The 13,685-nt window shown below is 43.5% G+C and overlaps 1 protein-coding gene across 1 annotated transcript in view; it reads left to right on the top strand.

Annotated features, from left to right (window-relative positions):
* Positions 1-13,366, top strand: part of STMND1 (stathmin domain containing 1) — a 29,841-nt gene extending 16,475 nt beyond the window's left edge. Inside the window, exons 3-5 of the mRNA XM_058732926.1 lie at positions 695-846; positions 10,051-10,182; positions 11,071-13,366. Of these exons, the coding sequence (XP_058588909.1) occupies positions 695-846; positions 10,051-10,182; positions 11,071-11,358 (572 nt within the window). The 3' untranslated portion in view covers positions 11,359-13,366. The remainder of the gene's footprint in view (positions 1-694; positions 847-10,050; positions 10,183-11,070) is intronic.
* The last annotated feature ends 319 nt before the right edge of the window (positions 13,367-13,685 follow it).

The raw sequence follows: 13,685 nt of genomic DNA, 5'->3' as shown, positions 1-13,685 counted from the left end.
CTTGCTTATTTGGAGCACTGGGCGATTTGTAATGGGGGGATGGGATCTCTCTCATTAGTGCAGTTTATAAAGGCTCCCGGAGACACCGTTTCGGTGCCATTTTTAGAATCATTAATAAAAATTTAGCTGACATCACTTCACTTCAGTTCTGATTTGGTTCAAAGACTCTTTTCAGAAAGGCATTACTTTTACTTACATAGATTTAGCAGATGGCATAATTGTAAGCTCAAGGTTGCGGAACTAGAAGTCTCTTGGCAACATCGCACTGTTTATCCTTTGTATACAAAGCATAGACACCAAACTGCAACTCACAAGAGTCACTGAAAGAAGATCTCCTTCCTTGCTGTGCTCTAGCTTGGTAATTAGTGTCGAGAACCCATGTAGTCCTACCCCAGTGTATAAGTGTTGTTACAACAAAAAAAGTAGTACATAGCAGCACATGAAAGACTTTTTGTTATGTTAATATGGGGCTTGCTAAGCAAACCGTATATTATGGTGATGTGTATCCTCTAAAAGAACATGAAGACTTTCAACTTCAAAGGATTCAAAGATTTATAATAGAAACAGATATGTAGGTAAGAGTGTTCACCCAAGATTTAATGAAGCGGCATGATTTATAAGGCATCCATTTAGCATCCGATTGATAAAATGTTCATGCTTAAATTCCTATTTCTTTTTTCTTTTCCTTCGGAAGACCTAGTGACCGGTGGATTAATCCATAACCCCCAAGCCCCCGAGACCCGAGAGCGACAAAAGTCATCAGACATCCTGGAGGAATTAATTGGTCAAGGAATAATACAAAGCCACAGCAAAGTACTTAGAAATGGAGAATCTTATGATGTCATGGCAAGTATTCCTTAATTAAACATTAGCTATAAGCTAATAGTTATAGTTTAGTTTGAAAGTGATAGTAATAGTCTAAAATATTAATAGAATATGATTGATCATGAGTTACAATTTCCAAAGTCACAATGCAGATTATAGCATTTATCTAAGCCAGGTGTCTCTCCCATCAATTCTTTCACCCATCTCCACATCATCCTTTTCCACGGACTCGGGAATGGCCCTAATCATTTTTTTTTAAGCTTATTTATTTGCTAACTAACTTGGATGTAAATTTAAAAAATAAATAAATAAATTCATAGAAAATTTTACAAAAGAGAAGTTTATTTATTTAAGCAATCTCTACTCCTAACGTGCGGCTCAAGCCCACGACCCTGAGAGTAAGGGCCGCACAGTCTATGGACTGAGCCAGCCAGGCATCCAGCAACTGCCCTAATCACTGATGATAAAGGAATCCAGTAAAACCTATCTTCGGTCTTACTGAAATTGAGGGACAGCAAGCCCATTGAATAACACGCCTTCGTTCTTTGAAGAATTTTTATTAAGCATTGCCTGTGGACTAGGTATTGTGAATATAAAACTGAACTCTGATTTATCTAATAAAAAATAGGCCTAAATGCCAAAGCTAAGACAGATATGCTTACACATTTATATATGCACCTATATGTACACATTTTGATATTGACCCTAAGGTCAAACAGGAAAAAATGAATACGGTCATAAAACTCCTCACACTCTTCTTTTTCTTTGTTGATTCATCTTGACTAATCGGTTGTAGTGTTTCCTTAGCGTGAGCAGAATTTTCACTCTGATTTTAACTGGTTGTGGCTGAAGTCTTGAGTCCTTAATTTTTTTTTTAATTTTTTTTTTAACGTTTATTTATTTTTTGAGACAGAGAGAGACACAGCATGAACGAGGGAGGGGCAGAGAGAGAGGGAGACACATGATCGGAAGCAGGCTCCAGGCTCTGAGCCATCAGCCCAGAGCCCGACGCGGGGCTCGAACTCGCGGACCCTGAGATCGTGACCTGAGCTGAAGTCGGATGCTCAACCGACTGAGCCACCCAGGCGCCCCAAGTCCTTAATTTTTTAATAAGTTCTGTCTAAACCTGTAAAGACGATGGCAGGTGTTGTTTGTTCTGCTTTCTCGAGTGTTCATTTGTTAACAAAGCTCCCAAGCAACCCCATCGCCTAACGAAGGTGGAAAGAAGAATTAACAGAGAAAAGAAGCCTAGGGAGAGATGAGTGGGAAAGACAAGAAAGACACAGAAAGGATGGAAATGGGGACCAGAAATACCATTGAAGGCTCCTCAATGGTCGCCCATCCTTGTCTTGTAGGGAAAACAATCAACTGCGGACAAATAGACACATTATTTAAATCAAGTATGCCACCTAGACCAAGTCACTTAAGTGTTTGAACAAAGGTAATTTCCTTCTCTGCGTGTAGGAATTGCTTAAGACTCATGAATAAAAACCAAAGTGGCATTTTCTCTTGAAGAAGAAAATACATCCTGCAGAAGGTATTTGGGGAAAAGAGAGGAAATCGCTAAACCTCACGAATGATGTTATCAGGCTGCGAATAATCAGAGGGTGTCGGGGACAGGGGAAGGTAAAAATAGATTATATAGTGGAAAAGATAATATCAATATAATGACAGTTCACATCTGCGAGATGCATGGCACTTTAGAGTACAGTATCTTATTTCAAAGTACTAGAAGATGCGTCTTTAACACGGAAAAGGCGGGGGAGAGATTCTTTTCCAGCCATAGGTGAGTCTCTGGGGGTCAGAAAAAAGGAAGGTGTGTCAAAAGAAGAAAGACAAGAGAACAATTTGGAGGAGGATAAATTGTGGAAACTTTTAGTCGCTAAGCGATGCCTTCTTCAGGGAAATGCTATAGAAAATTGATGCTAACCGCAACGGGAATAGCATTAAAATATTCCCCAGTGATTCAGACGCCAGAGATGGAGTCCAGACTGAGACCTTACAAGGGCACGACAAGGTGAATTAACATAAGCCACCCCGTGAAAGAAATGTATCTATGTAAAAAACGAAACTACAGGCTTGACGTTCAATACCATCATTAAGTGAACCAAAGATGATGAGTGTGTTCATATTCTGCAGAAATGGAACAGTTGTCAGGAGCCTAGTTGGACTGTTCTCAAAAGGATTTCAATGTGACAGGACCACAGAGGTAGGTAAGAATAACACAGCTCTTTGCTTTTGTTTTTTGCTTTTTGCTCCGCACTTGGGCCACGATGTCCCAGCATAATCTAGATTTGCAAAAAGCCAACGCAGTAACACACGGCTGTATGTTTTATCACCTAGAGCAGTGGTCCTTAACCTGGCTGCACATTCGAATCACCCAGGAAGCTTTCGAAAACCCCAGGGGCGCCTTGGTGGCTCAGTCGGTCAAGCATCCGACTCTTGGTTTTGGCTCAGGTCGTGATCTCACAGTTTGTGAGTTTGAGCCCCACATGGGGCTCTGTGCTGACAGTGAGGAGCCTCCTTGGGATTCGCAGGGTGCCTAGGTGGCTCAGTTGGTTGAGCGTCCCACCTCGGCTCAAGGTAACAATCTCACGGTTCGTGGGTTCGAGCCCCACATTGGGTTCTGTCTTGACAGCTCAGAGCCTGGAGCCTGCTTTGGATTCTGTGTCTCCCTCTCTCTACCCCTCCCTCCCTCGAGTTCTGTCTCTCTCCCTCTCTCAAAATTAAATAAACATTTAAAAAAATATGTTTAAAAAAAAGAAAATCCCAGTGCCTGGGCCCCCCTGGGACCAGTGGCTGAGGATGGGCTCTGGCCGCAGTGCTTTCGAAAGCTCCCAAGTTATTCTAGTGGGCAGCCCAGGCCAAGAATCACTGCCCTGACTTTTCTACCAACATACACAAAGCCCTCAAATTCATTATAAAGCTGGAAAGTGTTAAATCTTTTGAAATGAAATCCCCCATTGTGTTAAGAATTCTAAAAGATTCCTGAAAAACGTAACATACTTCCAGGCAGAGGACAAAGAGTATCCCCAGGAACACAGGGAAATGAGGGAGAGGTAAAATTGCTTAGCGTCACAGGTAAAGTCTCTTACGGTTCAGCTGTAGCTGAGAACATGCATATATCAGACACCAGGTGCCTTCATATTTTGGCAAAAGTTTTGAGCCAATGTGAAAAGATGAGTAGTGAATACTGAAAAGGGAACATACTAAGAACGGAAGCATTATTGGATAGTTAATGCTTTTCCTATCCAATATTTAATAATATTTTTTAGAAAAAAACAACAGATGATAAAATTGGCTAAAAATGCAAACCAAAGGGATGTTAGTAATGGCAGCAGTTATACAATGTGATGAAGCCATGTAACACGGTTTCTTCATTGGTCCCCCAAAATCTTTTAAATCAAATATTATGGGGGAAAAATAGAACAATAAATGTGAGAATACTTTAAAAACAAGACTTCTAACATATACCATTAGTATAAATACCAGGGAATGTTAGATCTGTCCCCTTCTTCTTTTTTTTTTTTTAAGTTTATTTGTTTTGAGAGAGAGAGAGAGAGGAGGGGAGGGGCAGAGAGAGAGGAAGAGAGAGAGAATCCCAAGCAGGCTCCACCTTCGCAGCCTCTGCAGTGCTAAGCCCGATGCGGGGCTCATACTCACAAATGGTGAGATCATGACCTGAGCGAAAATCAGACAATTAACCGACAGAGCCACCCAGGCGCCCCAGATCTGTCCCCTTCTTTAATTTAGTTCTCATGTAGAGTGAAAAATAAGATAGGATGCTGAAAAGTGAGGTCCTCCATTCATCTGCTGAATTGGGGGACCCCCCTGTGGGTCAGCCTCTCCCTGGAGGTCCAGGGAAGTATCTATCCACAGGCCCCCATTCGTCTTTTTTCTTAATTGTTATCATTTGTTTCTTGGCAAGTACTACAACAATTTCACAGTGCCCCTGGGGTAACATGATTTCAAACAGAGTCATACTAATAGAATTTACTCTGAGTAACTCAGAAAGAATTAGATTGATATAATTAATTATAATATATAATGATATAATATTAACCTAAGTATCAGACTAAATGAATTGTTTAGTATATTTTTAAATATTCTAAAGAGACCTAAGTGGCTGTATCATAAATGTGTATGGACTTTATATGCACACGTCGCTGTGTGTCTGGATTGGTACAGATCTCTACAAGAAGTGTAATTGGCTCTCATTTATCCACATTGGTATTATCCACTTGAGGTGTCTTTTATCCCAGACTCGTTTTTTCCCTGCCCCTTAGCCTCCATACACAAGACTCCGACTTCTCCGTTGACTCATTCTGTCTCTGGCCAAACTGTATCCCCTTCTCTGGGCAACTTTTGCCCTTGGTAACCTTCAGTGCAATTAGGGAGTTCGTCTCTCTTGCACCAGAGTCCCTACCATTACTCGTTGAACCTCACGGGGAGTTTTTTAGGGAGGAGGAAGTGGGCCGGGTAAGACTAACGTCAGCTGATGCTGTGACCTTGCTGGGAGGTCTCACGGGGCTAGAGCAAGAATGGCAGGTCTCCTGGAAGCTTTGACCCGTTCTATGCACAAGACTTTGGGGAGGGAACATAGCCACAGTAGGTTTACCTGTGGATCAACAGCTAATTAGGGAAACTCCGAGGGCTACATGGTGGCCACAGGAAGTAATATATACAAGCCACGTTAGCTGGAAACAAGATCCAAACTTCATCACAGCATCTTTGGGTTGGGATAGTCTTCGGATGGTATTCTTAAAGGAAATAATTTAACTAGTAACTTCCACAGGTTTAGGGTTTTTATAGGGAGCACCCTCTCTAAGCATCATGCAATTATTGGTATTTTTAAGTGCCAACAGTTGGTAACTCCTGACTTTATAAAATCCAGTGGGATAGAGTACAGATGTTTTCCCTCGGGGCTTCCAAGGCTTTTACTTCAAATGTCAAACTCGGGAAAGGATGAGGGTTGCCCAGGTTGGATTAACTTCCGGAAGCAGGAGGAAGTACTTGATTTCCTAGGCATCATTTTGAGCTAAAGCCACAGGAAGAGTCCACCCAGACCAGAAATCCCAAGTCTCTCAGAACCACTCACCTACTCCTCTAGTTAAGATTCAGACTCCTGTGTCAAGCCTCATGGAGCCTTTCTTCACTGAATCTGGGATTACCATTTCACGTTTTTAGCCTTCTGTGAGTGAACTTCCCTAAAAAACTGTTTTCATACTAATTTCACAGTATCTTTAGTTGAGCCACTCCAGCAAGTACGTCCCTCTTTGCAGCAAATGGCTTTTGCCAGGAGGGAGCCTAACAGCCAATTGTCATATAAATAATACAGTGATGGGGGAAGGGGAACTTGCTTTGACAGACATTCCACAGTTTTCGTGTAGTGAAAAACTTCTCACCACATAAAACTGTCTGATGGCTGTAAGTGAGCCAAAGCTTCAACAAATGGTTCCCTCTAAACGGCTTTCTGAGAAGCATAGTTCTTAAACCTGGAGGGAACCTTAGCGGTTCTCAGCCCCCTCACTATTTTTACATGTAAGAACATGAAGTCCGAAGAGTAGAGGTGTCTTGCCTCAGGGGACACCATGGGTATTAGAAGTCGACCCGGATTAAAGCCCAGGCCGCCTGCTGGCCCATTCCTGCCCTTCAGGACAAATACTCTATCTTGGTGATGATTCTGTGTGCTGTCATTGAAAAAAGTCACTGCTTGGGGACACCTGCGTGGCTCAGTTGGTTAAGTGTCTGACTTCAGCTCAGGCCACGATCTCGTGGTTCATGAGTTCGAGCCCCACATTGGGCTCTGTGCTGACAGCTCAGAGCCTGGAGCCTGCTTCGGATTCTGTGTCTCCCTGTCTCTCTCTCTCTCTGCCCCTCCCCAGCTCGTGCTCTGTCTCTCTCTCAAAAATAAATAAACATTGGGGCGCCTGGGTGGCGCAGTCGGTTGAGCGGCCGACTTCAGCCAGGTCACGATCTCGCGTCTGTGAGTTCGAGCCCCGCGTCGGGCTCTGTGCTGACAGCTCGGAGCCTGGAGCCTGTTTCCAATTCTGTGTCTCCCTCTCTCTCTGCCCCTCCCCCGTTCATGCTCTGTGTCTCTCTGTCCCAAAAATAAATAAAAAACATTGAAAAAAAAAATTTTTTAAAAATAAAATAAAATAAATAAATAAATAAATAAACATTAAAAAAGAAAAGAAAAAAAAATCACTGCTTGAAGACATTCACAGACATTTCTCCAAAAAAAGACATCCAGATGGCCAACAGACACATGATAAGATGCTCAACATAACTGATCATCAGGGAAATACAGATCAAAACCACAATGAACTATCACCTCAAACCTGTCAGAATGGCTACAATAAAAAACACAAGGGGGGCGCCTGGGTGGCGCAGTCGGTTAAGCGTCCGACTTCAGCCAGGTCACGATCTCGCGGTCCGTGAGTTTGAGCCCCGCGTCGGGCTCTGGGCTGATGGCTCGGAGCCTGGAGCCTGTTTCCGATTCTGTGTCTCCCTCTCTCTGCCCCTCCCCCGTTCATGTTCTGTCTGTCTCTCTCTGTCCCAAAAATAAATAAAAAACGTTGGGAAAAAAAAAAATTAAAAAAATAAAAATAAAAATAAAAAAAAAATAAAAAAAACACAAGGAACCACAAGTGTTGGTGAGGATGTGGAGAAAAAGGAACCCTCCTGCACCATTGGTGGGAATGCAAACTGGTGCAGCCACTGGGGAAAGCTGTATGGAGATTCCTCCAAAAGTTAAAAATAGAACTACCCTATGATCCAGTAATCACACTGCTGGGTATTTACTCAAAGAATGCTAAAACACTAATTCAAAGAGATCCATGCACCCCTATGTTTATAGCAGCTTTATCTACAATAGCCAAACTATGGAAGCAGACCAAGTGTCCATTGATGGATGAACGGATAAAAAAGTGGTAGGGTAGGGGCGCCTGGGTGGCTCAGTCGGTTAAGCGTCCGACTTCAGCTCAGGTCACGATCTCGAGGTCCGTGAGTTCGAGCCCCGCATTGGGCTCTGGGCTGATGGCTCGGAGCCTGGAGCCTGCTTCCGATTCTGTGTCTCCTTCTCTCTCTGCCCCTCCCCCGTTCATGCTCTGTCTCTCTCTGTCTCAAAAATAAATAAACGTTAAAAAAATTTTTTTTTAAAAATTCCCTTTAAAAAAAAAAAGTGGTAGGGTATATAATATTATATATATATAGATGGATTGTTACATATGGAATATTATACAGCCATAAAAAAGAATGAAATCTTGCCATTTACAATGACATGGTTGGAAATAGAGAGTATATAATACTACGCAAAACAAGTCAGTCAGAGGAAGACAAATACCATACGATTTTACTCATGTGTGGAATTTAAGAAACGAAACAGACGTGCAAGGGGAAAGAGAGAGAGAAGCCAAGAAACACTCTTAACTATAGAGAACAAACTGATGGTTACCAGAAGGGAGGGGAGGGGATGGGAAAAACAGGTGATGGGGATTAAGGAGGGCACTTGTGATGAGCACCAGGTGATGTAAGGAATGGTTGAATCACTATATTGTACACCTGGAAGGAATATTACACTGTATGTTAACTCTACTGCAATTAAAATTTAAAACTTCATTAAAACAGTCACTCCTTTCATTGAATGAAATGTAATTACCATTTCCTGAGTTATTACTGTACAGTCCCTTAAAAAAGAAAATCCTGGGGCGCCTGGGTGGCTCTGTCCGTTGAGCGTCCGACTTCAGCTCAGGTCACGATCTCGCGGTCCGTGAGTTCGAGCCCCGCATCGGGCTCTGGGCTGATGGCTCGGAGCCTGGAGCCTGCTTCCGATCCTGTGTCTCCCTCTCTCTCTGCCCCTCCCCCATTCATGCTCTGTCTCTCTCTCTCTCAAAAATAAATAAACATTAAAAAAAAAAAAAAGAAAGAAAATCCTGTGAAATAAGTATCATTAAACCCACCGTTTAAGTGACAAAAGCGAGTTCACAGAGCTTAAGAACTCACGCAAAGCACACCTTGGCCAAGTCAGGACTCAGACCGAGGTCTGTCTGAGTCGTGACCTGGCATCTTTTTCTAACATGCTAAACTGCCTCTCTGGTGTGTTTTCTCGGGACCAGCAGGCTTGTAGCGTAAAGAGACTCTTTCAGATATTACAATGGATATCAGTGGCTCCTTTGCCTTTAAAAGTCTTTGGAGAAATTACCTGGAACAATCAGTTTACTTTATCATGAACTGGAAAGATGTCATAGAACTAGAAAGATGTCCATAGCAAATTAAGTAAAGAAGGCAAACTGCACAGCCTGTAGAGGGTATCATTTCATTTACGTCTGGTTTAGCATTACAGTTGTACTGCACATACATAGGTCCATAAATATATGTGCGTAGAGAATGCCTGGAAACACACATACCAAATTCTTTCACATAGTTCATGCTGATGAGTAGGACTGGGGGCCAGGGGGTTCAACAGAAGACTATGCAGTTATTTACGTGTCACGTTACTTTTTCCTAGCTGATGTACGTTATAGAAAACTAATTTTTAAAAAGAAAAAATGTACATTAAAACTTTCTTTATAAACCCTTCACAACAATTTTCTTTTTTTATAACTAGAAGTTGTCATCAGAAAGTCATTATCGCTGCTTTGAACTTTGGAAAGGGTAGTCAGTCACATGAAATAGTTGGGGATTTTTCCTCCCGTCCTGAAAACATTCACAGAGTCCTGACGGCAAAGGCCAGCCCGAGGTTGCTGCTCGGGTTAATTTTCTCCTGCATGAGACCCAAAGTACTCAAAACCGATCTCGATCCCAAGGGAAAGGCGTTTCTAGCTGTGGCATATTACAAAATTATCAGGTTTCACTTTTGACCTTGAACTAAGCATTCACTCATCACTCGTCTGCCACCTTTTCCCACCTGTGTTCATTCTCCAGAACATTTTCTTCTCGTGAGCCTTCTTCCAGCTCCAGAACGTTGTTGCGTTCTTTAATGCGTTTTAGAAAGAGCCTGCCTTTCCTTCTAAGCATCTAATAGACCTTTTTTTCTCTTTTCGAAGAATTAGTTCTGTGGTGACCAGCGTTCACATCGTGATTTTTAAATCTGCCAACGTATCTGTTCAGATATTTAGGATCGACAATGTACACTGTGTTGATTCTGCCTCTCCCGTCTCTCTCCTCCACCAGTGAATATGTCTGTTTCTCCCTTTTGTTGTTTTTTCCCTTTTCTTCCTCCAGGCAAACATGACCGAGAGGCCTCTGAGAAAGCCTCCAGCCAGGCTGAAAAAACTTCAGCTCAGAAAGGAAGCAAAGGCTTTCACAACGAACGATCTAGAAGAGAAGGTGCGAGCGGTGGAGACGCACAAGAAGGTACCTGAGCTCTTGTGTCAGTGTGTGCTACCTGCTGAAATGAGCCCACGTAGGCCTTTCCTATCTGCAGCTTGAAGATTCAGATCCAGTGTCTTAGTGATCTGTGCTTCCTAGGCAGGATGCTTAATTTTACTTTAATTCTCTTTGTGTGGTGAAGGAGGGAGGCAACATCTTGAAGCTGGCTGAAGTATTGTCTCATCTGAATAGCCTAAGGGAGCATTGTTCAATTCTCAGAATGAAGTATGGAGCTTTCTTCTTTGGAAGAAGAAAAGCTTCATGTGGGGTGGGGATGGGAGGGGGGCGTGGGGTGGAGGATAGAGGCCGAGAGGAGGCCGTGCAGACCATTAGACCAACACCTGTTCCATTACCGCCCCTGGTCCCCATCACCCTCTGTCCCCCATCCTGCCGGGAAGCAGCTTTCACAGCTGTGGTCTGACAGTCTTTGTCTCCATCCCTTTACCTGGCCTCCCGGGGAGCAGGGACTCCCCATTCAGCTCCACTAGGGTAGGGAGTGTGCGCGTGTCTTTAATAGTGCAGTCAAACCTCGGATTGCGAGTAACTTGTTCTGCCAGCGTTCCGCAAGACGAGCAAACGTCTCTAATGAACTTTAACTTGATAAACAAGCCATGCCTTGCAATATGAGTCGTACCTGAACGTCACACGATCACAACTGAGCCAGTGGTTCTGAAATTCGCTTTGATGTGCAAGTGGATTACCAGCCTGTTTCCGGAACGAATTATGCTCGCAAACCAAGATTTTATGTAGTTCTTCAACACATGTTTGTGAAGTGACTGAATAATGAAATGGAAAATCATACAGGTTAATTTCAGGCATATTAATGAGAACTCGGAGGAAGTTATTGGGGCTCATTTTCATTCTTTTTTTCAGACTAAAGAAGAAGAAATAAGAAAAAGGCTAAGGAGTGACCGACTTTTGTCCCCAGCCAATCATTCAGATGCAGCTGAGCCGGACGGGGCTGAGGTTCTGTTTGCCAAAGGACCTCACGCTGTGAGTTCTGCTGTGTTTGAGTCTGAGCCGTCTGACCCGCAGGGAGGAAAGCCTTTGAAAGGGAAGAAGAGTCCTACAGCATCGAGTGATAGAAACTTCAATTATGAAGAATTTGGGGTGGTGGAGTCAGATGTGTCTTACAACCAAGCAGATGATGTATTTGAATAAGCCATCTTATGTGGATTTCATGAAGAGACATCCATTCTCCCTGATTGTGACAATTTTAGTCTGTCTCGTGTTTTTCTGGAGGCCTGATGTCACCCCACTGGGATTTGCCATGGGTTTAGGAACGATTGTGTAATCTGCATGGGCTGAACTTGGCTGAGTCAATTCAATATCTATGCTAGCTAGCAAAAGGGGAGGTGGGGGGAAACCCAGGAAGATCTGACTGGCTTCCACATTATAAAGTTGGCATTCTCTTCCAGGGAGGCTTCAGACGCTATGAAGACATCTTCATGAATACTTTCCAGCTTACGTTAATGTGTTTGTGCCAGATGAAACCCTTCTTTTTTGCTCCTGCCCCTTGGCTATGTCCACCCTCTGAGGGTCCCTTCAGACAAACTGCACAGATTTGTATCACGTGTTTGAATGCTTATCTGTGTGTTTCGTTATTTCTTCTCATTCTGTGTTGTGAAGGATGGAAAGCAGTATCTTGAAGCTGTTTGAATTACACTTTCATCCATATAGCTTAAGGAAGCAATATCCAATTCAGAGAATTAAGTAAGAAAAAAGACAAACTTCACTAGGCTCTAGGGGTGGGGGATGTCCCGGAGGGGGGTACAGTGACAGGAGGCCCTGTGCCTAATTAGGCACTTCCCCATGGGAGTCTGACAGGTTTACATTCTTTTTTTTTTTTTTTTTTTTTTTGTTTATTTATTTTGAGAGAGAAAGCGTGTGTGCAAGCAGGGGCGTTGCAGAGAGAGAGAGAGGGTGAGAGAGAATCCCAGGCAGGATTCCCAGGCCCCGTGTGGGGCTCAATCCCATGAACCGTGAGATCATGACCTGAGCTGAAATCAAGAGCCTGGCACTTAACCGACTGAGTCATTCAACTGGATCTCTACAAAGGTTTCCTTGGTCCCTCTACCACAGTCCTCCGATCAAAACCCTTTCCTGGGTGCCTTTCATGGTCAAAGCGGAGTCCAGAACCCTTTCTGTGATTGGTAAGGATCTCTGCTTTCACAATTCACTTGTGCTGAACTTGAGCCCCTCAGACTCACCACACAGCTTCCCCTCGGCTTCAGGGTCTTTGCACGTGCAGCTCCCCTCTTCCCCTCTCTCCCTCTCGCTGCTGGAGCCGACTAATGCCTTCTTGTTGTTTGTGTCTCCACTCAGACCACTTAGTCCAAAGCTCCCGGTCTGGGTTGGTGCCGCTCTCTTCCAGTTGACTTTCGGCACCCTGGCCCACTCACCTCTGCACTTGCCACCCACTTGAAATCGCCTGATAGGTTTTCAGCTCTACCACGAGATATTTCGGTTTTAGCAGAACAGGAGATGAGTGCCTTGTTCACAGTTGCATTTTTTTGTCCCTCCGAAGGTGAATGGCACATCATGTAAATATTTGCCGTGTAAATATTTTGTTAGTGGATGCGTCGGTGTCCCCACACATCTCCGAGAAGCAGGACAGCCCCCAAAGATGGGAACCAGTGGCTGGGGACAGTGCAATTTGACTGGAGGACCACGAGGCACCTGCTGCTTATGCATTCCCTTTGGGATATTGTAGGATTCGGGATCCGGTAGCCAGGTATGATGGTGGTATGATGGAGGGACTTCTTTCAAAACCCATTCCGGAACCCAAACCTTTAAGAACCACGATCTCCTTCTTACAATGTGACCTGCAGAGCCCTGGTCCAGGGCAGTCTGTGTCTCCATTACCTTATATGTTAATTTGGGATAACCGCTTCCATCAACCCAAATGAAATAATGGGTCTAAAAGTACTGTGTAAACTAGAATATGCCATAATATTATAGAATGCTATTTATGTAAAACCCCAGGTGGCCAAGATGATGTTTTCCATATTGTCCTGAGATTTTTTCTGGCAGCTATCTTGTAGTGACATGTGATAATCTTACAAAATATTACAGTAGCTGAAATGATTGCAGTAGGCCACTTCGAAAGGATTTAGGTATCATTCAGATCTCTGTAAATAAAAAAATTTAAATGGTCCAAATATACACGGAGTGCAAATGTGTAGTCATTGATTTGTTTTGTTTTTAAAGTTTTTTGTCTTTAATTTTTTTTTTTTTTTTTAAATTTTTTTTTAACATTTTTTATTTATTTTTGGGACAGAGAGAGACAGAGCATGAACGGGGGAGGGGCAGAGAGAGAGGGAGACACAGAATCGGAAACAGGCTCCAGGCTCCGAGCCGTCGGCCCAGAGCCTGACGCGGGGCTCGAACTCACGGACCGCGAGATCGTGACCTGGCTGAAGTCGGACGCTTAACCGACTGCGCCACCCAGGCGCCCCTAGTTTTTTGTCTTTAATTTTGAGAGAGCA

The sequence above is a fragment of the Neofelis nebulosa genome, chromosome 6 (genome assembly GCF_028018385.1).
Source record: "Neofelis nebulosa isolate mNeoNeb1 chromosome 6, mNeoNeb1.pri, whole genome shotgun sequence".
Lineage (NCBI taxonomy): Eukaryota > Metazoa > Chordata > Mammalia > Carnivora > Felidae > Neofelis > Neofelis nebulosa.
The sequence above is the reverse complement of the archived record's forward strand: the minus strand, read 5'-3'. Positions and strand labels throughout refer to the sequence as shown.